The sequence below is a fragment of the Marmota flaviventris genome, chromosome 8, assembly GCF_047511675.1.
Source record: "Marmota flaviventris isolate mMarFla1 chromosome 8, mMarFla1.hap1, whole genome shotgun sequence".
In the NCBI taxonomy this organism is placed as follows: Eukaryota; Metazoa; Chordata; class Mammalia; order Rodentia; family Sciuridae; genus Marmota; species Marmota flaviventris.
Window position 1 is genome coordinate 95,426,351 of NC_092505.1, and position 25,457 is coordinate 95,451,807.

The 25,457-nt window shown below is 44.5% G+C and overlaps 1 protein-coding gene across 2 annotated transcripts in view; it reads left to right on the top strand.

Moving 5' to 3' along the window:
• Tnik (TRAF2 and NCK interacting kinase) overlaps positions 1–25,457 on the top strand; it is a 382,522-nt gene that overhangs the window by 277,449 nt on the left and 79,616 nt on the right. For both annotated transcript variants that reach the window (XM_027942207.2, XM_027942206.2), the window contains exons 10-12: positions 5,227–5,402; positions 10,557–10,623; positions 13,905–14,109. In XM_027942207.2, the coding sequence (XP_027798008.1) occupies positions 5,227–5,402; positions 10,557–10,623; positions 13,905–14,109 (448 nt within the window). The remainder of the gene's footprint in view (positions 1–5,226; positions 5,403–10,556; positions 10,624–13,904; positions 14,110–25,457) is intronic.

The window sequence follows — 25,457 nt, forward strand, 5'->3', positions numbered from 1 at the left end:
TACGCACCCTGGCTCCCATTTCTCTGCAACAGAACTCCAGTTTTTAAGTGAAAATATTTAAGCTCTTCAGAGTTCTTGATCTTAAAACACTAGATCCAAAGTGATTTGAAATAGTATGGAGTTTGCTTTAATAGGCTCTAATGTTTAGGAGGAAATGAAACATCTTGTTTATTCTTCGTTTGTTTGTTTGTTTGTTTTTTGGTACCAGGGATTGAACACAGGCACTTAATCAGTGAGCCACATCTCCAGCCCTTTTTATTTAGAGACAGGGTCTCACTAAGTTGCTCAGGGACTCACTAAGTTGCTGAAGCTGGCTTTGAACTCACGATCCTTCTGCCTCAGTCAGCCTCCTGAGCCGCTGGGATTATAGGCATGTATCAGGATGCCCAGCTTTTATATTTTTAAAGGAGAGGAATTCTCCCTACCCCAACCAAAAGAAACAAAACTCCAAAGTGTGCTGTCATTCCCAGCTGTTCTCTACCTAAGCGACTTGTCAGGTCAAGTGTGGTGTTCTCAGTGTACATAGCAACACATTACCAAAGTTGGTGCCTTTGTAGTGGACATGGGGTCCTGAACTTACTTCATCAGGAGCAACCAGTTGAGGGTTATTTTCAGCTAACACTTCTGACTTCAATGTACAAGACATCTAGTCTCTTAGTGGGAACACTCTTTCTTGTGCCTTTAAGTTTGGGGGGAAAAGGCAATAGGCAGCTATTGTCCTGATGCACTGATGGGGGGAGGGTCACTCACAGGACCCTGGCTCCTCCCATCAGTGCATCAGGACAGACCTGGGTGCCTGTGGAGTCCTGAGGCTAGGGAGCCACATGTTGGTCTCAGTCCATAACCAGAGGAAACCCAGGATGCTCTCACTCCCTCTCCTTTCCCCACCAGCAAGTGAACTGTAAGGCTGGGGCCCTTTTTCTTCCTCCTGTCTCCCCTGCTGCCCATGTGGGTCAATCCTCTCCTTCGGATTTCCTCCCCCTTTCTCTTCCCACCTGCTCCTCCACACCTGCCCTGTAAGCTCAGTGCCATAGCTTCCCTCTGGGGGCTTCTTCAGGACAGCATGACTCTCTTCCTGTAAGCAGATGGTCAGTCTTATTCTTTTCATGCGCCCTTTAAATTTGAAGAGTCCACACAGCAAAGCAGTGGTTGGATGAGTCCATTTGGAAAACTATAATCGCTCATACACGCAAGATCCCCGGCCCAGACCACGCAACCAGGCAGAGTCTGGGCTCCTCCTTGCTGGTAGAGCAGCCAGCAGCCCCAGGCTCCTGCTGCATTCCAGAGCTTACAGTCACCCCGTGACTTCACGAACCTTCTCCTCTGATTCTTGCTGGGTTGTCGGGAACTTTTGTTTTGAGATATGACAGAGCTCTTTGTGTGTGTGTTTGTGTATGTGTGTGTGTGTGTGTGTGTGTACTAAAGAAAATAATGGTACCATAAAGCAAATATCATGAAATACTTTAAATACAATGAATTTGCAGGTTGTAATGTGATTATTGAGTTTATTAAATGCAAAACAAACACCGCCCCACAGACCTTTCCCTTTAGCCTTTTCTGTCCAGTCTCCTTGGAGATGACAGCCCTGTTGACCCTTCCTGCTGACTCACCTCACTCAAAGATACAGAAAATAATTCCCTCAGAGAACACCACCACGTAATGGTGTATTGGTCTACAGTGGGCCACACCTAAGACAGTGGACCCATGGAGTTGAGTCTCCTGGTTACGTCGTAGCCACCTCAGCCTGTGCAGGTGTGCTCTGCAAAGTTGGCACAGTGACCAAATCACCAAACAGCACGTTGCTCAGAACGTGTCCCTGTCCTTAAACAACGTAATGAATAGAGTCATAAGTGAATATGACTTCAGATTGCTGCTCCCTAGTGTTAAAGGCAGATGCTGTGTTCCTTAAGCCTGGTGACAAAGGAAGGGTGCTCGGATACTGTCCTCACAGTCATAGTAATAAGAACAAAAGAGCAAACACAGAGAGGGCGTGTGTGCTGTCTGGCACTGTTCTAAGTTTGTGATGTGAATTAATTCATTGGATCATCACAGCAGTCTTTGCAGCCAGAGACACAGACACAGAGAAGTTAAGTGCTTTGCTCAAAGCCACACAGTAAGTGACTGAGCCCCAAGGAGAGAAAGAAGGTAGTTCTATGAAATAGGTCAGGGCCACTGCGAATTTTCAAGTTCATATTGCATTTAGAGAATCCCATGATTACCCCAAAATATTAAGCCCAATAATTATAATGGTTTATGTAACCATCTTTAAAGCATTTTAAATTTCCCTAACATAATTTAATATATAAACAAGATTAGGCTGGGGAGATAAAGTGTTTACAGATGCTGGGAGTGGAATTAGTGCCTCAAACTGTAAATACCACTAGTTACCATTCACCTCTCCCTGCCCACCCTTGGGAAGTTAGTATTACTAACCTTAAGTGAGTTTTTTTGTTTTGCTTTTTTAAGAAGATAGACTGCTGTGGGTGGTGACATATGCCTGTAACCCTAGCAATTCAGGAGGCTCAGGTAGAAGGATCACAAGTTCAAAGCCAAGCTCAGAAATTTATTGAGACTCTAAGCAACTTAGCAAGACCCTGTCTCGAAATAAAAGGGCTGGTGATGTGGTCCAGTGGATAAACACCCCTGGGTTCAATTCCCAGCCAAAAAAAAAAAAAAAGACAGAAGTAGATTAAAGAGATTAAAGCAGTAAAATTATACAAATGTACTTTAAACCCATCAGAACACTCAGCAAACAGGAAATATTCAACAGAGGTAAAGTGTTTTCACATTTAGTTAAATGTGTAATTAAGCACATCCATTCTTTGGTCACACTAACGTAAATAAGAGACAGTGAATCCTTCTTCAAGGACGTGTTTTAGGTAAGATTGTTTCCTCTTCAAACTCTGCCATTTGAACAAGACGTGAAATACACACCCAGCTTCGTAGCCCTGCACATCCAGGCCCTCCTTGGGCCCAGAGTGACTCTCTTGGCTGCCTGTGTTCCCTCCCACCAGGAGGGCACCGGAACTGGGACTCTGGTGGCTGGTTCCATGAAGCTCCATGAGCCAGGCTCCTTCCTGGAGATCTGGAGAATTCTCTGGCTTTTTTTTTTTTTTTTAGACATCAGTGTGGGGAGTGAAATGTACAGTCTATTAAGTCTGGGACTCATTTTTTAAATTGAATGTGAGTTCTTTTATTTATTGCCTTCTAATTAATAGTGGAGCACTTTATAAAAGATAAGCACTTCCTTCTAGTCGCCAGCAAGAGAGAGGACTGCCATTTGCATTCTTGTGAATATTTAATGGCCTTCTGTCTTCATTTGTTTTTGTTTTCTTCTTTTAAAAAAACGGATTCTCCTATCTAGCAATGCGCTGCGTGGCGTTGTCTGTTTCTATTATGGAGGTCAACCTCGCTCTTTCCAGTTTATTCCTTAAGGGAGTCCATTATTTCATTAGGCTTTTCTTGCAAGGTCTCTCCATAGATGGTACCAGGTTGACACCGGCACAGATTTATTCAGTGGATCAGAGAAAGGAAATCCCACCTCCCCTCCAGTTCTCCCATTCAGTCCTTCACATGCACAGAGTTGAGGGTCCTCATAGCGTAGCCCTTGCCCAGCCCTTCTATCCATGCATTTATTCATTTATCAGACATAGAGCACAGCAATTATTCTCACGATGCAAAGATGACCCAGACAGATCCTGACACTGCTGAGAATTTCCAGTATGGGAGAAGCAGAAATATGGGCTGAAGGACTGAATAGGCAGGTGCATAATATCCATCCTCTCGTCACTATTTCTAGTCTATGATGTGGCCTATCCTGATTCATCCTGGCATTAACCCACGCACAATAGATTACTTTTATTTCTATGCAAACTGTTTCTAAAACTTAGCTTAAAATTTTGGAGGGAAAAAAATACCAGTAATTCAGTACTTCAAAAACATGGAATACCAATTTTAAAAATATGGGGAAAAAAATTCAAAAACATGGATTAAAATGAGAAATCACTTTGACAGAGGCAGAAATAGAAAGTAGTCCATATAGAAGTGCTTCTCACATTTGAATATTGAAGTACATACTCCCCATTTTGTTCAGGCCTGAAATAAGTATGGCCTTCTGGGAAACTTGGGAAAGCTGTGGGGATCCATAGGGCACCACAGGAGGGTGACAGAGAGCATAGAATGGGCCCTTCCTGCTCTGGGTTAGGTGGGCGGGATGTCCAAGGTTCCACCCAGGTCTCCAGGGACGAAGTACTGAGCTGTCAGTGGAGTGTCTTGGAAAGGCAGAGTCAGTCGTGAGCTTAATTATTTGTGGCTAGATGATTTCTTGGAACCTTCAGCAAGAACATGTGTGCCCAGCTCATGAATCATGGCTAAAGTCCACCATTAATTTCAACCACATGGGGACTTGCTGCCGTCTCTTGTTGGTGTGTTATCTCTTCACTGATTGACCTGCCCCTGTGCATCTCTGGCACAGAGTTAATCTTTGAGGAAATAGGGCCTTTCCAGAGGGAGATATATGTGCTTCTAGGTGTGAACTTAGATCCAAATTTTCAAGTCCTTGGGTTGATGGCAAAAATACGTACATCCTGTTCCAATTCATTGGAAACCAAAGTTCAAAGTGATTCAGAAATTACCTGTTAAAAAATGTGCCTGATCAGTGTTCACTTTCCCATGTAAGAATGTTGCTCGTGGTGCACCCTCCTCACCCCTCCATCCCTCGGCTTTTCTCCAGTCTGTGTTTTCTGTCTCATTTAATCGACTCATCTTAATGCCCCGGCATATGTAGCCTCCCTCCTAGCTTCAGTTTTCCCCTGATTTTTTTTGCCTACCTGAACTATCTTTTCTCTAGAGTGATTTTTCTCCTCATTCTTTAAGGCCCCACTTTGGTTTCCTTATTCCAATAGCCATTCCAGCAAGGGTCCCCAGGGAGACCTTTTTCTTCCCTAATTCCTTTTGGTCTTCTGTGTAATGTTATGTATACACTGTGCAGATGCTTTCATATGCTAACTACCATATGTTACCTCAGTTCTGTGTGTTGATGGTGACGATGCCTTTGACCCCCATTGTACCTAATATAGTGCTAGACCTATTTTGTGATTGGTTGATATTTATGCTGACCGATAGATGGAGCCTTTTATTTTTTAATTCCAGCATTTCAAAAATATATATATTTGGTTTTTTGGACATTGTCATTTTATCTGCGGATTCATCTCTTTTGTTTGACAGGTCAAAAAAATTCCAGTCATTTATTGAGAGCTGCTTGGTAAAGAATCACAGCCAGCGACCTGCAACAGAACAGCTGATGAAGCACCCGTTTATACGAGACCAGCCAAATGAGCGACAGGTCCGCATCCAGCTCAAGGACCATATTGATAGAACCAAGAAGAAGCGCGGAGAAAAAGGTTAGATGCACATTTGCATTTGAGCAAGAGAAACAAAAGATGGAGTGTGAACCATGGGCTCTTGGCGAATTCAGAGGTGACTAGAGATTTTAGATGCGCTGCTCTCTTAGTGCTGGGGACCACCATTGAGATGGAAGTCTTAGGACATCAGTGGAGTGAAATCCACTGCTGAAGTAGAATCTTCCATGAAAAAAATAGATCTGTGTGAAACATCCCCTCTTCCAGGCACTGAGCAAACTTGTGTTGCGTGATACTATGAAGCACTTTAAAATGACAAGTGATTTTCTTAATTCAAATGAATATTCATGCTCAGAAGACTAAAAATCTACAGAAGACAGACAACCTGAAAAAAAAACAAAATTCATCCAGTTGACATTTTTCTGTACTGACAGTCTTCAGCATTTAAGTTTCTGTGCTCTGAGGCTCATTTCTAATTCAGTTATTTAGAAGTCAGAAAGAATTTTCTCAGAGCTGCAGTGATATCAAAGATCATTAGGTTGCCAGACTTGCTATATGGAACATCAGAGTTTGAGCTGAAGGTCATTTGAGGCACTTCTTTATTTCATAGATGCAAAAACTCCTCTCTCATACCACGCAGTGTTTTCAGTGCCTCTTTGGAAAGGACATGTGTCCCAACGGGGAGCTCTAGTAGTTCACCCTCATTGTTTGAAAGCTTGCCCCTCCTTCACTTGACCCTGACCACTTGGATCACGTGACCTGGGGCAGGTTTTATGGCCAGATGAGCATAGTTTAGGGAGATAGGGAAGGTTGGGGTGTGGAAGACAGAGATGGAGAAGATAGTAGCAAAGACTTGCTGGATGGAGATCAGGAAGGATAGTGGGCAGGGAGAGGACAGCAGGAGGCAGTGTGGGCTGGAGGGGTGAGGGTGGAGCTTAGAGCAGAAGACCAGAGGCTCACGGGGTGGGGAGGCACTGGTCATGTGCTCTTCCTTGCTTCCCTCTTCTCCACCCACTCCTCTTTTTTTCAGTTCAGAGGGAGCCCTGGAGGGTGGCAGACAGGTAGGACAGAAGTTTCCCTCCTTTATTTCCATTTTTCTCCCTTTTTGCCTCTATAATTAGCAACCTCTATGCAGCGAGGTGTGTGAGCTGAGGCTTAGGGAAGGGGCACCAGTAGATGGATGGAGAGGGAAGATCAGCAGAGGACCAAGGTAGGAGGAAAAATCCTCAGTGAAGGTTCTGGAGAAGGCCCCCCTTCTACAGCCAGCCTCAGGGACTCGAAGGAAAGTATGTGATCAGGAGTGGGAGGTCATGAGGCTGAGATAAAAAAGAGGACCATCTCCAGCCATGAGTGGGGGGATAGGGATAAGATGTCAATGAGGCTGCAAGAAACAGGGAGGCCAGACCAAGCTGGAGGAACTAGGCCTGAGGAGAAACCCCATAGGGCAGTATCGAGAAGTTCTAAGACTGACATTTCAGCTGCTCTTTTTCTGTCGTGGTCTTGGGGACCACTCCCTGAAGTCAAAACTTAAAAGAGAATGTTTTAGGGCAACATATCAAACATCTAAACATTAAATGCCAACTTCTCTAAAAGGGAAATTTGATTGTACTATGGGTATACAGACTAGGTGAAATGTTCAGTCTGTTTTGAGAATCAAATTCTGTGTTCCAGTTCCAGCCCTGCCTCTTATGAGTTATGTGAATTTCATCCCAGTTTTCTCATCTCCAAAATAGGATTGGGAGTATAAAAATAATAATAATACCTAATGCCTGGCCTTGTTGCAAAGTTGAAATAATGTGTGTAAAATAGTTACACCATTTCTGGCACATAGGTGCATTCGGTAGCTATTTATTAGCTATTCTTATTTAGGCAATTCTTTATGAGCCTAATTTTTCAGTGCTCTTCAGGGATACCTTCTAGAAATCATGATCTGTGAAACCCAGAACCCATCATACAATGAAGATAGATCTACTTTTAATGTGTTTATTCTGTAGAGTGGCAGTAGGTCTATTCAAGAGTTACGTTGCAATTTAAGGAATCTCATCCTGTTTAGGTTTAGGGTCCCAGAGTTACATCCTCATCTTTGTCTGCTCTGCAAGGAAGGGCATTTGGTCAACTGAAATCTCCTTCCATTTGCAGTTAATCAAATCACTTAATTTGCTCCCCCTCATAAATTTTCCCCCCCTAGTAGCCTCCTCTGTGACCAGCTTCTGGTAGAATCAAGCAATTTTAATTTGCATTGCTTTATGATTTATTTTAATCTGATACTTTTCCTTAAGGTATGTTGACATGTACTAATTTAACCCAGAAGTACAAAAGCAATCAAACCAAATTCTGGTGAGGTATTAAAATTGAGAAGCCTGACAAATGAAGCTTTTACCTTAGAGAGTGGAATTACACAATTAGGAATAATTGTGCGCTTCTTTCCCTTGCTGCAATTTACTTTATTAGATAAAATGTCTTCATTTTACTTTGAACTCTATGTTTATCCATTTTAGAAAAGTTTGAAGTATTAAACTTTTGATATGGTGTATTAAGACACTTTATGCAGAGTTTTACATTTAGGTGAAAAAAAAACCTGTAAAAATAAAAAGTAGCCTGAAAACTTCATAATTAACCTAAAGGTATGAAGCTAATTTGTGATTTTAAAAAATACAGTTGAACTCATCACACATGAGTTTTTTTCATTATCTCTTTGCTGCCTGCGTAGTGTCAAAGTTGTAACCTGTTTTTACCCTGTGAATGCTGCCTCCTAGTGGTAACAAAACCAAATTGCCATTTTAGTTCCCTTGTAGGGGTGCCAAAATGTCTTTGAAGTTGTAATTACAAACTCAGATCTAGGAGGAGATAACAGTAATGTTCCATCGTTAAAGCCTCCTCATCACCCACAGATCTCCAGCCTGACATATATAAGGATTAGTGAGCTATTTCACCATTTCACCCCCTTCTGACCTCTCTCCCTCCGTCTACTTCTCCCACACCTGGACGCCTAGCTACGCACAACTCATGGTTTCTTGCACATGTAATACCGCTAGCCTTGTTTACGTGGATAAGCATCTTGGAATGCCCTTTTCCTGCCACTTCCAGCTACCAGTGCTGGAGAAGGGCCACTGACCTTCCAAGGCCCAGCTCATTCCCACTTCTGTACTTCACTGTTCCTTTCCTCCTTTCTGAGCTGTGGAATGAGCTGCTCTTTTCTTTCATTTTTTCATTGCTCTTTTTATGAACTTCTGTTTAGCATATAACATGTTGGAAAAAAGCTCTGGTTTTAAGGTTGAAAAAGTTCTGGATTGAATTCTAAATCCACATCCCAGCCTGACATTTTATTATAAGGTGATGACACTGCCCACAGCACTTCACCTTTTGTAATATGAGTAGCTTCAGTTGGAAAATAGGCTTTATGTTAGAGAAATAAACGAGAGTCTGCAGGTAAACTCACACTAGTTGTTTGCATGGGAAACACTCAACCGCCATGACACACGACTAAACGGGTCAAGGTCACTCCAGGAGAACTGGGCTGGCATGAAATAATGACACACAGACTGAGAAATACCTTTGTCTTTGGGTTCTGTGACGGCCTCTCTGACCCAGCTTCCACCAAGGAAGCAAGGTAGGCAAGAAAAAGAGGGAGCACGCCTCGAACCTGGGTTTTATTAATGGCGGGGGCAGGGGAGACTAATCCATGGAACATTCTATCCAAAAAAGGGCAGAAGGGTAGGATTACAATAAAACAGGTACGTGTAATTCAACCCCATTGGGTAACGCCCACTCCTGGAGCTGTGCCTTTCTTATCTGAGCAGAGGTAAAGTCCAGTTGCATTGCAGTGTGCAATACCAGTCCAGTACCTCTTTACTCAGGACTTAAAGGTGTGTGCCTAGCTCCTGAACAGGATGGCCCCTGACACTTGACAAATATTCATTCCCTTTCTTCGTGGTCATGGTAGTTCTGATTATTGATTTGTTTTGCCTGTTACATTCTGATATCCTCTGGAGCACAAACTCAATCTTATTCATGTTAACTTGCTTACTGTCAATCAAAACACATTCTGACTACATGTTAATTGTACCAGTTGTCAAAAGTTTCTTTCTGGTATTTATCAAGATATCTAAAGGCAATTAGTGAATCCATGTAAGTCATAAACAAAATACCACTTTCAAAATGGCTGATACCACGATAAATCATTTAGTGATAAGTTAATAGTGGGCCAAAAAGTTTGATATGGTGACTCTACAACAGAGGTTACACAGAAGTTATTTTTCAATTCCTTAGTTTCTTTTTCATGTGAATGTTAGTCACTGGGGACCGCTATTTAAGGTCAGCTGGGACAGTCTTGATGGCAATTAATGCCAGGTACCTAAATCCAGTTGGTGGGAACTGCTGTATGACAAGTCAGGAGGCCTAGAGGACACCCTAGTCCTATGTTAGCCACAACTCTGTGGGCCTCAATTTACTTATACAGTCACACATCAAGTGATGACAAGATGTATTTCTGAGAGTTGTCATTAAACGATGTCATCATTCAGCGAATATCATCCAGTATACTTATATAGACCAGGTGACATAGGTCAGTCACTGGACATGTTCTCTTGATGTAGTCAAGAGATGCAACAAACACAGGAGATGTCTGAGGCTACTGCCAGCATTACACAGCATATGTTGTTTTTTTATTTGTTTTGGGCTTTTTGTTTGTTTGTTGCAGTGCTGGGGATCAAATGGTAGACAAGTGCTCTACCACTGAGCTACACCCCCAACCTGGCATACTGCTTTATGGGAAATGTTTTTTTTTTTTTTTTTTTCAACGAGTGTCAGGAGAATACTCTAAAATAATGATAAAAAGCATAGTAGGCTGAATACATCAACCAGTACCATAGTTGTTTGTTATAATGATCAAGTGTGTGCACTGGAGGTCACTGGGTGGGCTGTACTTCTATACGACTGGCAGGGCAGTGGGCTTGTTGGCATCAGCATCACCACCAACAGGTGAGACATGCTTGTGCTATGAAGTTAGGACAGCTCCCATGTCACTGGGTAGCATGATATTTTCAGTTTCATTATAATTTTACAGGACCGCTGTTGTGTACATGGTCTGTTGGCGACCAAGGTGGCATGATGTGAGTTATGACTGGACATGAATAGGGGTGGGTTCACTTGGCTGTCACCATCCTGTGCACTGATGCACTATGAATCTCTCTTTAGATGAGACAGAGTATGAGTACAGCGGCAGTGAGGAGGAAGAAGAGGAGAACGATTCGGGAGAACCCAGGTATGAACTCGGAAGCCAGGCCTTCTGATTTCCACATTCTGAATTGTGTTTGTGTGCATTCACTTTCCTTTTGATTTATAGGTTCATTTTTAAGAATCCACCAAGGTGGTCTTATTTAATTTATTGCCTACAAACATAGCTCATTAATTTGGGGAAGTTTCCTTAGGCAGACTCTGAAGAAAATGTGGAAATCAGCATATTCTTTATCTTGTCCCCCAAGATTTATGGTCTCTATTCAAGATCTTGTTTCCTCACATATGCATCATGTAAAGTGGGTATTTATCTGGGTAATGCAGAACGAAAAGTACTTAAAACCGGGACTTTGGGGAGACCTAAATGATATTATCAGACTTGAGTTATTCAGCTCATTACCTTGTACTTTTGAGAAGGCCTCTGTCCTTGTCATATGCCTCAGCATGCTCACTGCAGCCTAATCCAAGAGGAAATGATTTCCAAGAAATCAAATTACACTCTGGAGGTGAGCCCCAAGTGGAAGCTTCCATGCCAGTCTCATTGTCACAGGTCAGGCCTGGAGTCAAGTGCTGCTTCACCTTCGCTGTCGTCATCCCTACGTTGTGCATTCCACTTGACTTTGCTTCCAACTTTCTTCCAGTCTGTGTTTATAAATAATTAAGACTCGGGGGCTGGCACTGCCAGGATTTCTCTTTCGTAAGAGAATTCAGCTGGCAGAAGCTCAGCGAGGCAAGAGCCATGCATACCAGAGGGCTATGCACTATAAATGCGAAGTAAGCTCTATTGGCCCACACAGAGGGCCACCGGATGTAGGGGGTCTCCAAACTGTAGCTATCCAAGGAGTGGATGCATTCAAAGGACCAATTCTTATATTGCTGACACCAAGCCTCCTGACCAGGAGCAGGGCTGTTGCAACTGGAATGAGCTGGATGTCTGTGTTCTCTTGAGCTAGCTCAGACCTGCGGCCCAGGAGCCTTGCTAAAAGGGCGAGACTGAACACACAGGGCCATCAGTTTTTCTCTCTTCACCTGCCATAGGATTTCTCAAGGTCCAACACGGAAGGAGAATTGTTTCCTTCCATCTGATACATAGCATGTCGGCCACCCCCACTTTAGCTACATAAAAATGAGGACTGTCAAGCAGTGACGTGGAAAACGAACATTCCTCTAAGGCAAAGGTCCAAATGCCCTGCTTTCTGAGAAATGCTATGCTATTTTTTGAAAGCTTACCCAGATGGTCATATCAGCCCTCTGACCATTCTCTGAAGAACTGAGAAACCCTGTCTCTCCAGTACTTGCTAAGCTATGCGTTAGGAGGCACTTAGTGATCCAACCAGCAATCATTTTAACATGTCATTATTTGGTACCCTGTGGAAGATGGTGTGCCAAGTCCTGTTTTTATGGATGCATCTAATTAATCTTCATGAAATCCTAAGAAATAGAAAAGGCAATGGTTATCTCATTTTAGAAATGAAGCGACAGCTCAAGGGTGGCAATCGGGTCACACGCGGAGTTAATAATTGAGTCACTAATGCAGCTCAGGTCTCCTGACATTGATTCAACATTGATTAATATTAATGGGGCATCCTCCCGTACACGTGAGGTGAGATTCCTAAGCCCCATCCCCACTGCACAGAGCAAGTGGCCTGTGCACAAAAGCACTATCGTTTAGGGGTTTGTCTTAGAGTTTTACACAAAGGCAGTAAGTTTTATTGGAGGCTTGTTAATGGACTGTGGGATTGTCTGCGCAATATCACAAACAAAGCCTTTTTATGACATTTATGGCAGGATCTCACACAGCATGCTAACAACTCTCCTAAACCAAACCTTAATCCTCTTGTCAGCTGCCACCAAAACTACATTCCTCATTTCAGTCCTCCTCACCACCACCACCAGCTGCCGAGACAAAACCTGCAAGTCATCCCTCCCTCCACACATCAGGCCTGTCTGGGGTCTCCATAACTCTATCCCCAAACACTCTTCCAGCCTCCATCCCTACTGCTCCTGTCCTGGTTGGAGCCCCTAAGCAGAACCATTGCAGGAGTAGTCTTGCTGTTAGCTTCACAGACTGTGATCCACGCTGCAGCCATACAGGCCTGCTCCTGGGACTCCTCTCCTCAAAGCCTTTCCGTGCATGGCTCAATGGTCTACATGCTTTTGCACAATCTGCTTCTCTACGTCCTCGTGCCGTAATCCTCTCGCTTCCGCAGTTCTGAGAGAACCGGCTGGTGTTCAGTTCCTGGGAAAGGCCACACCTGTCCTAACCTGGGCTCTAAACTTGCTTTTGTTCTACTTGGAACACTCTTTCCCTTCATTGTGATTCCATAGAGCCTATTATAGTAGTGCCTGTCACATAGCAGGTGCTAGTAAATATGTTTAATGAGTTTATTTCAGGTGGAAGCTTCCAGAAAGATTTAAAGGGCTAAGTATGAAAAAAACAAAAGCCATTTTCCACCTTTCTGCTAGGCTGCGATGCAGAACCAGGGAGGCTAGAACTGTTAGCTGCTCCCTTGCAGTTAGATTGGGGTAGAGCAGACCCAGACTACCAGCAAACCAGCCAAATGCGTGAGTTCGTCCTCTTGCTCTCTCTGCTCTGTGCACGTGCAAACACACGCAAACCACCTTCTTATGGATGAGGAAACTTTTGCTGAAACAGAATCTAGGAGTCAGTGATCTGGGTTGCGACTCCAGCTGCACACTCTGCCGACAGAACCAAGTCTCTTAACTACTAGATCGAGCTCCAAACTCCTTAGACTTTAGCAAACTTGAGTCCCATCCTGGCTCTGTGTTGACATGGCCTCCAGCCTTTTCCGTCCCTGACTGAGTCTTCACAGGAGCAGCCTGACCTCCGCCTCCTGGGGTTTGGTGTGAGTGGGGGGGTAGTGGTATGAGTGAGGGTGATCCGTGCTTGTCCAAGTGAGTGGTTGGTTCCCCTGTCTGCTCCAGAAGGTTCACTTTTCTTTGCTTTGTCTTCTCATAACATGGAGACAGCCAGCCTGGGGCCCAGGGCTTGCACACTCACTAGTCTTAAACAAATCTCTGCTATACCTCACAGTGAGGGAGTGGTGTCAACAGTCCTGGAGGAATGTGACATCCCTCTGGGGATGGAGATGGCGAATATATGTACCAGTCCCACTGCAAGAAGGCTAAACATGCCTCTCCTCCCCAGACCCCCATTTTGGAGGTAGATGATTGAACTATTGGAGAAACTAGGAGCCTGTGCTCTGGCCCTGCTGCCCTCCCCCAGGACCGACAGTAGCCATGGCCCCTGCCCCATGCAGAATCCTGATGACTCTTTCCTGCCCACAGCTCCATTCTGAACCTGCCAGGGGAGTCCACACTGCGACGGGACTTCCTGAGACTCCAACTGGCCAACAAGGAGCGTTCAGAGGCCTTGCGGCGACAGCAGCTGGAGCAGCAGCAGCGGGAGAACGAGGAGCACAAGCGGCAGCTGCTGGCAGAGCGCCAGAAGCGCATTGAGGAGCAGAAGGAGCAGCGCCGGCGGCTGGAGGAGGTGAGCATGCTGAAGGCCACCCTGCACCCTCTCCCAGCCATGGCCACTCCCCGGGCTTCCACAGAGAGCCCAGATCTCACCCTCGAGGCTGGGGCCACTGCCTGGTTGGTGCACACACACCTTGACTGCAAAGGGGGGTGAGGCCTGAGTGCTCTCAGACCCAGAAGACGGATGTTGTGGTCACTGTAGACATGTGGGTGAAGGCCTCCACCCATTCAAGTCTTGCTCGGTATCACGTTCCTGGTGAGGCCTTCCTTGACCACCTTACTTAAATTGCACCTCACTCCCTGTGGCATGTTCTATTCCCATCCCTGTTTACCTCACTCTGACCACCTTCAGACATGCTCTGTGTAAGTCTCTACCTTCCTGCTAGAATGTAAACTCCACAGACTTGATCTCTTATTCCCTCATTCCCTAATGTGCCTATAGAACCGTGCCCAGCACACAGTAGGTGCCTCATTAATATTTATGGAATGGATGAGTTATATAAGTATGATCAAGAGGTGGGATACAGGTGTTAACTAAACCACAGAGAATAGGCAAATAAGTGAGATGCCGAGTGTGGAAAAGCAGCGCCTGCCTATTGGTTCTCCTGTTAACCCTGGGAACAACATTTCGTGAGTCCTTCCCCACACCCTCCTTCAGGGCCTGTTCTTTAGCTGGTAGGCAAGGCCCACCTTCAGCAGCAGATGCTACTGTCAGCTGCATGGTAAACCACACTGCCGGCCACAGTCTCTTGCATGGCAGGTCCCCAGCAAGGCTCTGAACCTTGTGGTTCACACAGACCTTTATTCAGGTCTCCTTCCCAGAAGCTTTCCCACATCTCCAAGACCCCCATCCTCTCCAAGATAAATCAAAGCCTTTGGACAATTATGAAACAGAGTGCTGAGCTACTGGGGAAATTGGGCTGCAAATGAAAGGTTCAGTAACTGCACAGTAATTGGGAAGTAATTTCACAGGTCTCCCAAACACCAGCTTCCTCCTCATTAATAGGTTTACAATGGTCTACTTGTTTTGTCAGGTGGCCACTGTGGAGTTAGAGGGTGGTGAATTGCAGACACCAAGAGCAGATTGCTTTTTAAATGGTACATCAAGGTCCGGCCTCCCTTGCTTAAATCAGCGAGGGCCTCAGTTCTACTTTGCAGTAAATCCCATCAACCTCATTATGTCCCTGGAATATTAGTTTCAGACCAGCAACAATAATACCCAACAGCTGCAATTATTGAGTGATTTCTGTGTGCCAGTTATCAGGCAGGATGCTTTGCTTATATCCCATATCTCATATCATTTTGCACATGTTCATTATCTGTGTGTAAAGTTCATATAGTTCTCATTTAACAAAGAGGAAACTGAGATTTAGGGAGGGGAAGTAACTGGTACCATATCACAGGGCTGGGAAGTGAAAGCAAGGATTTACACCCTGCGGTCCCTGGTCCCAGTGCAGGCCTTTCAAGTGTAGCTGTGTAATCAGAGCCTTGAACTGTGATCCTTAAAACTGGACCTTGAGGCTTTGGCAAGGAGCCAGTTTCTTTGCAATAGGCAAATAAAGCCCTTTGCAATCTAAGTTTATATTGTTGGTGTAAAGAATGCTAGCACATGTCGTGTTTGAAGTGCATCTGTTATCTGGTGTTCCAAGATTTATGATGCCAAAGACAGAGAGGCACTGTGGTGATGTGGGACAGACACCTTCCAAGGAGCAGGTGGGAGCAGGGTGAAGTAAGGCGTGGGCATGAGGCAGGTCTCAGAGGTGACGTGGATGGTACAGAAATGGGAGGCATCTGCATGACCTCTGGTTACCTCCCAGGCATAAGTGGAAATTCTCAGGCACTCGTAGATATCCTCAGGTTTTGTCTTTCAGCCCTCCCAGGCCATTTGTGATTTCTTGTCCTGGCCCCCCAGCCTGGGGCCACACCATTCCTTCAATCTCTCAGGCCACTCAAGGACCAGGACCTCTGCTGTTTAGACAAGGCCTCCTCCTTCAGACTTAGGACCAAACCCTGCCTTTCCTGCTGCTTTCCTGGTGGGGCTCCTTCCCTTCAAGTGCATTTCCCAGGCCCCACTGACTAGAGCAGCTCAGCCCAGAAACCTTGTCCTTTGATTCTCCTCTCTGGCTACTTCACACATTAGTTTCAGGCTGTAGGACCTTATCATGCAACCCTAGAAAGTTCTCCCAATCATCCCTTAAAGCATTTAAGATTCTCAAGGATGCACGCAGTTATACAAATTCCCTTCTTTTTCCTTTTTAATTTTAACACACACTCTTGAACTTACATCCTCTCGATGGCTGCAGTCTCTTTTCAGAGGGCACATTGTTTCGTTCTGTTTTTATTTTTTAGATTTTCTTCCCCTCACACATGATGTGATTTGTTTTGCGCTTCATATGTTTATTTATTGAGTTAACTAGAATAGTCATTTCTAATGATTATGAAGCGCTGACCACGTGACAGGCACTCGGGTCCGTATGTTACATGAATTGTCTCATTTAATCCTCACGATAATCCCCAGTCTAAAGATAACGCGGCTGAGTCTTAGAGAGGTTAATAACTTGCTAAAGGTCACCCAGCTCAAGAAGAAACCAGGTTTCAAGTCCAGGGGATTGGACTGCAGAGTCTAAGCACCAAGTCACTGCCTGTGTCCTGCCTCTGCAGTGACAAACTGTCTTTGGTGCTTTCCCTGTTCTTTACCAGGCCAATTCTTCTGTGGTCTTTTTTGTTGGTTTGTTTAATCTCAGTACTGAGGATTGAACCCAGGGCCCCACACATACTAGAAAGCACTGTACCACTGCTATCCCCCAGCCCTTTTTATTTTTTATTTTGAGCCACGGTCCTGCTAAGTTGCCCAGGCTGGCCTTGAACTTGTGATCCTCCTCCCTCCTCCTCCTCCCAAATAGCTGGGATTACAGGCCTGTGCTACCATGCCTGTGGTCTTCTACTCTGGACGTTTAGGGATTTTTGAGCAAGACCAAGGAAAGCAGGTACTCAGTTCTGAGCTGTGAGACCTCCTTTGTGGCTCTTCTTTTGTGGCATTTAATGGAGATTCTATCATGAATGCAATCAGAACTCAGCTCAGTGAGGCCCAGGCATCCGAAGGCACACCAAGATGTGGCTTGCATAGGAGGAGTCTTCACACATGAGGACATGACTCTCTGCTCCATGTGACAATGAGAATGAACCTTGAATTCTCACTAGAAACAGGAATACTTATGGACACAGGCATCAGCCTATACTAGCGTCATCTTTCTATCCTTTATCTTGGCCTAGAGCTCAGTAGAGCAGAATGAGAAACACTCGACACTCAGATGGTTATAAATTCTGAACCCTTAATGATGGTACTGTCTTCCACCAGGGGCAGACCCTTCTCCTACACCCTACTCTTGCTGGATCCTATCAATGACTGCCATCCCAGCCAGGGTGAGCCCTTTGTGTATCCTGAGCAGGAACTTGGCTCACAAGGGCACATAGAAAGAGCTAAAGTCCATGGTTCATCTTGAGAATTTAGCTTTCTTGGGGTCAGATGGACTTTTTTAGGCATCCTGAGAGAGAGAGAGAGAGAGAGAGAGAGAGAGAGAGATATTACAGGTTCCAAATAAAGGCTACAGCCACCCCCTTTGGTCACACGAGACTGTGTAGGAGGCCCTGCTTGTCCTTTGCTATTTATGGTTAATCATGTGGATCTGATTAGGTTAGTAATCAGTACCTGTATATTCTTGGAAGGACAGTGACTCTACACTGAATGGAGTCATTTATCAGCTTTAGGAAAAGCACATGACTTCTGGCCAATTAGAAAGTGCAGACCATACTCAGGTGTTGGCCAGTGATAAATTATAATTAATAACTTAAGTTCCAGGACTTGATTCAACTCAGCTAAGGTGAACAAGTTCATCAGTAGTGAGAAAAGACATAGATAACCTCCTCAACTTCCACTCAGTTCAGCAAGAATTTCCATTACTTAACTTAGATTTACAACGTCTTTCATTATGTATCACAGAGTTAGTGTGTGAGAATGGGGGCTCCAGTAACCGGCACCCATCATCCCAACTGCTCAGGAGGCAGAGGCAGAAGAATTGGAAGTTCAAGGCCAGCATGAGCAACTTCATTAGATCCTGTCTCAAAACAAAATATAAAAAGGACTGAGGATGCAGCTCAGTGGTATAGCACTTGCCAACATGTGTAAGCCCTCTGGGTTCAATCCCCAGTACTTGGGTTGGAATAGGGTGCTGAAGATATTACACCTCCTACTCTGGTTATCTCAGACTAATTTATGACAGATTCATGGTGATTTTTTACGCTGCTTAAGAATTCTGAGCCAGGCGCAGTGGCACATGCCTGTAATCCTAATGGCTCCTGAGGATGAAGCAAGTGGATGGCAAGTTCAAAGCCAACCTCAGTGACTTAGTGAGGCCCTAAGCAACTTAGTGAGACCCTGTCTCAAAATAAAATAGAAAAAGTGCTGGGGATTGGCTCATGGTTAAGTGCCCTGGTGTTCAATCCCTGGTACCAAAAAAATAAAAGAATTTTTATAGGATAATAGTGTTTTTATATTTTGTTTCAACTGTCTGAGAGCATTCTGTACCTTCATTTTAGGGGGATATCTTGAAGTTACAGGAAGGACCAAATTGACCTGAGGAGTACCAGCCTGCTTCACAATTTTATTTTTCAGAGAATTGAGTTGTTTTTCAAGCCATCAAGGTCTCATCTAGTGCCCTTCCAGACCTTGATAACATTGTCCAGTTGCAAAAGCAGCAGGTTTTTAGCTAAGAACTACTCTGCTGTTTGGTTCCATTACCTGAAAAAAACATTTAAAAGAAATACCACTAGTATCTTATTAGCCATTAACAGTGGAGCATGAATTTACAAAATAGTGCCTTGCAGCCTAAAAATGTGAATTATAAATAAGTCTTGGTAACATTTAACTGTGAGTGAATAGGGGCTTTCAAGGACATTGGGCTCATTTGTTTTTTATAAGTGTAAGGTGGAATTGAAACCTTTTTCCTATGCCTGCAGGCAGTCATCCAGTAAATATTTAGTAAGCCCCTCTGCTGGGCAGGCCCCATGCCGGACACTTGGAATACAGACTGCCCTTAGGAAGACCAGATCGGTGAGGAAGATAGGCAGTTAGTCCCAGAGCAGTCATTTATTGTCTTTATGGTGACCACAGTGGCAGAGAAGGCCTGCTAAGAGAGGACAGCACAGGGACAATGAGTGGAGCCTGGCTTGCAGGTCAGATGGCCAGAGTCCTGCTAAGGAAGCTGAGCACAGACTGGGAAGATGTGAGGCAAGGAAACCCAGGCACAGCCCTGCAGGCCAGCTCAGTTACTTTTTTTTTTTTTTTTTTTTTTTTGGTACCAGGGATTGAACCCAGGCATGCTTAACCACTGAGCTATAAACCCAGCCCTTTTATAAATACCTTTATTTTATTTGTTTATTTTTTTTGTGGTGCTGGGGATCAAACCTAGTGCCTCATACATGCTAGGCAAGTGCTCCACCACTGAGCCATAATTCCAGTCCCCAGCCCTTTTATTATTATTATCGTTTTATTCTGAAACAGGGTCTTCTTACTAAGGTGCTAAGGCTGGCTTTGAACTTGGGATCTTCCTATTTCAGCCTTCTGAGTGCCTGAGATTACAGGTATATGCCACCCAGCCCAATTCTGCTACTTTTGAATTTTATTTTAAAAAGAGTGGGAAACCATTCAATCAATGGAATACAGTCGCATCTACCTGTGGAAAGTGAAACCGTGACTACTGCAAGGAAAGCAATGGGAAGGAAGTGACCGTGGGTGGGGAGATGAGTTAGTCTAGAGAGGGGTGCTGCTCTGCGCGGCTGGTGGTAGAGTGGGGATTGAGGCAGCTCTGGCCTGTGGAACATGCAGGACGTGATGATGGATTAATCCTCAGATGAAGGAGAGCGAATAGTGGCAGAAGGTTCCCCCATGTTGGACTGGGCCATGTGGGTGGGAGAAGAAGAGAAAGACCAGTTCAGACGTAATGAGACTGAGACACGTATGAGCTTGCCCGTGGTGATGCCCAGGATTCAGTTGGTTTAGGGAGATACAACCACCCAAGAAGGACTGGGATGAAAGTACGGGAAGAGTTGGTTGATGGTAATACAGGTATACATTGAGAAGTGGACAGAATCTGGGCCTAAGCTCTAGGAACTCAGAACAGAGGAAGAAAAGCCAGTAAAGAAAACTGATAAGGAAATGGAAGGCACACCAGGAGAGTTCCGTGCTGTTGAAGCAAAGAAAATTGAGGTTTCAGCATGAGGGTGAGTTGAAGGGGCCAGCTCTGCAGAATGCCACCCAAAGACCAAGTAAGACAGCAGCACCCTTTGGTTTCAGTGACAATGACGAAATTTAACATGTAGTTTCTGTGTAGTGCTCTCTAGAAAATGCTGTCATTTCCTCTCTGTGGGAAGGGGAGCAGCCTCTCAGGCAATGAAAGTTGTCAGTTTTAACCTGAGGGCACTGTGTTCTCCCAGCATGGCCTGGCCATCTTCTTCCATCCCCACTTCCTGTGCCAAGCTTATGTCTACCAACCAAAGCCATCCTGAGGATTATCCAGGAAAATGGAAAGAACTTTATCCACTGCCAAGAGCTGGACGGATTATTTTAGTCAGCTTTTTCGCTGCTGTGACTAAAGGCTCTGACCAGAACAACTGTAAGGAGGAAAAGTTTATTTGAAGGCTCATGATTTCAAAGATTTAAGTCTAGAGAAGGTCAGCTCCATTCCTCGGGGCTCAGGGTGAGGATGAACATCATGGCAGAAGAGTGTGGCAAAAGGAAACAGCTCACATCATGGTAATCATATAGCAGAGAGAGACTTCAGCTCTGGATACAGAATATATACCCCATAGCCACGCCCCCAATTAGCCACTTCCTCCAACCACCTGCCTCTCATTACCACTCAGTTAATCTGATCAGGGATTAATTCACTGATTGGGTTAAGAGTCTCACAATCGAATCATTTCTCCTCTGAAAATTCTTGCATTCTCACACATGAACTTTTGGGGAACACCTCACATCCAACCCATAACACAGATCTTACTTTTAAAGGATGTGTCTAATCCAGCCCAAAAGTTGCTAAGGACGTTTGGAGACCTTTGGTGGCTAGGTGCTTCTCCGTTTGTCATGCTCATGTTCTCTAGCATTTGCTTTGCACTTGGGGTAACCGGATGGTCTCACAGAAGCTATCCAGCTGGAGGCCAGACCCAGAGAAGTCACCAGAGTAAACAGGTGTTTGTGGAACCTAAGTGATTTCTCCCAGATGCTCTGAGACAACCCCCCCACCACCACCATCCCCACCAAAAAGTAGAAGAGCAGAGGGAAGCTACACATCTGTTGAAGAGTCACCATGCAGGACACATGTTGAAGCTCTAAAACTTCTTGGACAACAGGATGTAGATTAAAATATGTTGGAAGGAAAGTAGGATTTTGTTTATGAGCAGCAATGCTAGACCCCAAGACTGCCAAGGACCAGTCCCAGCTTTCTTCCTTAGATGTGTGATTCTGGGTATATCCATTCACATTCCTTACCTCAGTTTCCTCATTTGGAAACCTGGGAATGACAATAGCATTTGCTTTATGAGGCCAAGAGGAAGCATAACTGAGGTTGTTCATAGAAAGCCTCAGAACCTCAGCATACATACTGAAGTTGCTATAGTTACTGACATGGGTAGCTTAGACTAAAATCAAGAGGAATGAGTTTTCAAAGTTTGAGCTCCTGTATGTGCTGAAATGCAGAATTCTTGAATTCATTAAAAGACGTTTACCAATAGGTAAACGTCTTTTAATATTTTAGGAAGAATATTGTTACAATACTAAGAGGAATTCAGTTATGTCATTAAGAGAAAAAAATATCTAATAGTTTTTAAATGGCTAGCTGGTAGGTTAGTGCAGAAGTAAAGTTCATCAGCACTGTAGGCCAGGAGGCCAAACTTTAATCCTAGCTATGTGGTCTTGGGAAAACTTCTCAACCTTGCTGCACCTCACCTTCCTTACACGTACATACAGTACAGTGATATTTAGTTTGCAGGATATATATATATATAAAATATTTGATACTGGGGATTGAACCCCAGGGGCATTTTACCACTGAGCCACATCCCCAGGCCTTTTTTGCATTTTATTTAGGGTCTCACTGAGTTGCTTAGGGCCTCACTAAGTTTGCTGAAGCTGGTTTTGAACTCATGATCCTCCTGCCTCAGCCTCCCAAGCCACTGGGATTACAGGTGTGTGCCATTGTGCCCAGCTCCAGGATAATTTTGAGAAGCAAATAAACCATATGCATAGTAACCTGGCACAATGCCCGACACAAGAAATGGATTGATTTTGCTAGGTGAATATTTTGTTATTTTGGAAACAATAATTGCAAAGTATTATTAGTTTTTATCTTAACAATTCTGTGTAGACAGCATTTTTCTATTCCCTGCTTTCCTTAATGCCCTAACATACCTTCCCTGGTTACTATAAAACCTGGACTTTCCATCTTCTTTTGAGGGACTGAGAGCAGCCCTTCCTTTGTGTCTTGCTTGTCTGTCTGTCTGCTGTTCGTTTTGCCAGCATCCCCATCCTTGCCTGTGGTTGCACCCCGCTTAGCAGGGCCAGCTGCCACCTTGGGAAGTCAGCTCTTCCCAGGGAAGCCCAGAGGACTTCCCCTGGAGATACTCTGCCTCTTAATGGATGCTCTCTCCAGTGCGTCTTGCCATCATTTCCAACATGTGTAATTATGATCCCGTTATTGCCACCAAATGGCTACACGAAGTCTCATCTCCTACCAGTATCTAAACAAACCCCAAAAGAAGATACGAGATCTTATGCAGTCTGAATAGTCAGTTTTGAGGGCACTAGGGATACAGCACCTCCAGAGTGATCCTTTCACCAGGAAGGTGGGCACCAAGCAGTCCAGTCAGAGATTACCTGGGTTTCAGTCCTAGCTCTGCCACTTACTGCCTTTGTCATTTTGAGCCAGGCATAACTTCTTTATGTCTAAGTTTGCCCATTTATAAAATAGGCTAGTAATAACAGATAATGAGTTAATATATACAGAGCATTTAGGATAGTACCTGGCACCTGGTAAATACCTAAATAAGTTCAAGAAGAGTATAGCACATGAAGGGAAGAATCTTTACTTCCCATTACCAGCCTGGTTGTTCCTATTCTACATCTTCTCTTTCCAGGGTGAGGGTTCCCAGTAGCATGCAGTCTGAGCATGCTCAGTAGGCAAAGCAGGAAATAGGAAAATCAGTGTAGCTTTTCACCCGTGCTGCTTTTCCACCTGTTGGACACACGCCAAAGCCCTCAACCAGAAGAAAGCACTGTGAGGATAATTCCACTTCAGAACCTGGAGTGTTAATTCATTGGCACTGCTGAGAAGCAGCCTTTATGTCACTTAATCATTAACTCTAGGCATCCCAGTATGTCCTGTGAGCTGTGGCCGGCTGGTCAGGGGCAGAGTGGCCTTTTGTTCCTAGACGTTATTAGCATCAGCCCAAAGCCGGATGGCTTCCTTGCTGGGCTTTTGCACTGTTATTTCAGTAGCTGAACAGAAATTAGGAAACCACCGGGAGCCAGGCTGGCAAAGTGGATGCTCATTGTCTGGGACGGGGCCTGCCCACAGCTTCTGACAGTCGTCACAGTCACATGAATGTCTGAATCACACTCGTGCTTCAGGAAGGCATGCTGTCTGTGTGGACATAAGGAACCCTGCTTCCCAGCAGATCCCAGAGGGGCTTTTTGTCCTCACTTGCCTGCCCTGCAACAGGAGGTGTGGCCTTGTCTGCCCATCCCGGGATCCCACCAAACTGAGGAAGTTGGGTTGAAATTCCTACACCGTAGTTTAAAATGCTGCTAAGATTTGAAGTCCTTGTGCCTAGACCTCTTCCTATATTTTTAAGGAATGAGAAAGCATTTTATACTCAAAGCATTTCAGACTGGTCCCCTAGAGTTAGGCAGCTGCTGCCCTCCCCCCTCTCCAGGATGCCTCCCGTGGATGTAGGGTGTGTTTCCAGTGCCCACTGGTCACCACACACCTGCCTTTCAAGGCCCAGGGTCTTCATGGAGCCTCTTTTATTAGATCTAGTCTATGTTTCTGGTGTTCCACGGTTTTCCTTCTTATTTCTAACCACAGAACTATGACAACAAAATAGTTTCACTCAAAGTATTATTTCACATGACATTTAAATTGAATTGTTTTCATCTCAACTCTTGTTTTCAGGGAGTAGTTTTATAGAATCATAGATCCTATGAAACATAAGGGACTTCAAAAGTGATCTGAACCAATTCTTCTCTGAAAGCAAGAATCTCTTTGAGACACAGTATTCTTCAAACAGGGTCATTTCACCTGTTTGGCATATCTTGCCTTACACATCCATGGACTTGATATGGCACCTCCTATTTTTGAACAACTCTTCTAATATTAGAAAATGTATCTTGTTATTGATTGAAGTCCTTGTGATAGCTCTGCATTGGTGCCAATTATGCCAAATAAACTAAAATGCCTTCCACATCATTCTTTGAAATGTTTTAGGGTAATAATCCTATTCTTCTCCAAACGTCAACCCGTTTCTTTCTAAATATGATATAATTTAACATAGTCGGTATCATCTCAGGTGTGCTGGAGTGGCCCTCTCTTTAATAAACTGGCTTTATAATATGTGTAATAACACTCAGCATGCATCATAACACTGTGCATCTGAGGCTCTGCAATAGTCAGCTGTCCTGTTTCTGTGGCAAAATACCCGAGAAAAACAACTTAAAGGACGAAAGGTTTATTTTGGCTCACAGTTTTAGAGTTTTCTATGCATGGTTATCTGGCTCCACTCTTAGGGGCCTATGGTGAGGCAGAACATCACAGCAGAGAGCCTATGGTGGAGCAAAGCCACTTACCTAATGATTGCCAAGAAGCAGAGAGAGAGAGAGAAAAAGAGAAAAAGGCTGAGATCCTCCAAGGTTATGCCCCTGATGACCTACTTCTTCCAACAAGGCCCTACCTCCTTGAGTTTCCACCACCTCCCAAAAGCTGGGGACCAAGCCTTCAACCCATGAGCCTTTGGGAGGACATTCTAGATCCAAGCTATAACAGGGGCTCATTCAAAGGCTTTGGAATCATGACAGAAGGAATTTGAGGCTTTCGACTGCACCTGACTTGTGCACTTTCCTGCAGAGCCATCAGTACTAGGTATGACCATTGTGCTATTTTTGTCCCTCTCTGTGATGCCCAGGAAAATCCAAGTAGCTGTTCTCCTTGGGGAAACAGAGGCTCAGAGATGCTAAGGAGTTTGTGACTAATCACGTGGACTAGCATCCATAGAAAAGCAGGACAGAATTCTTCATTAAGACAGCCCGAGGCT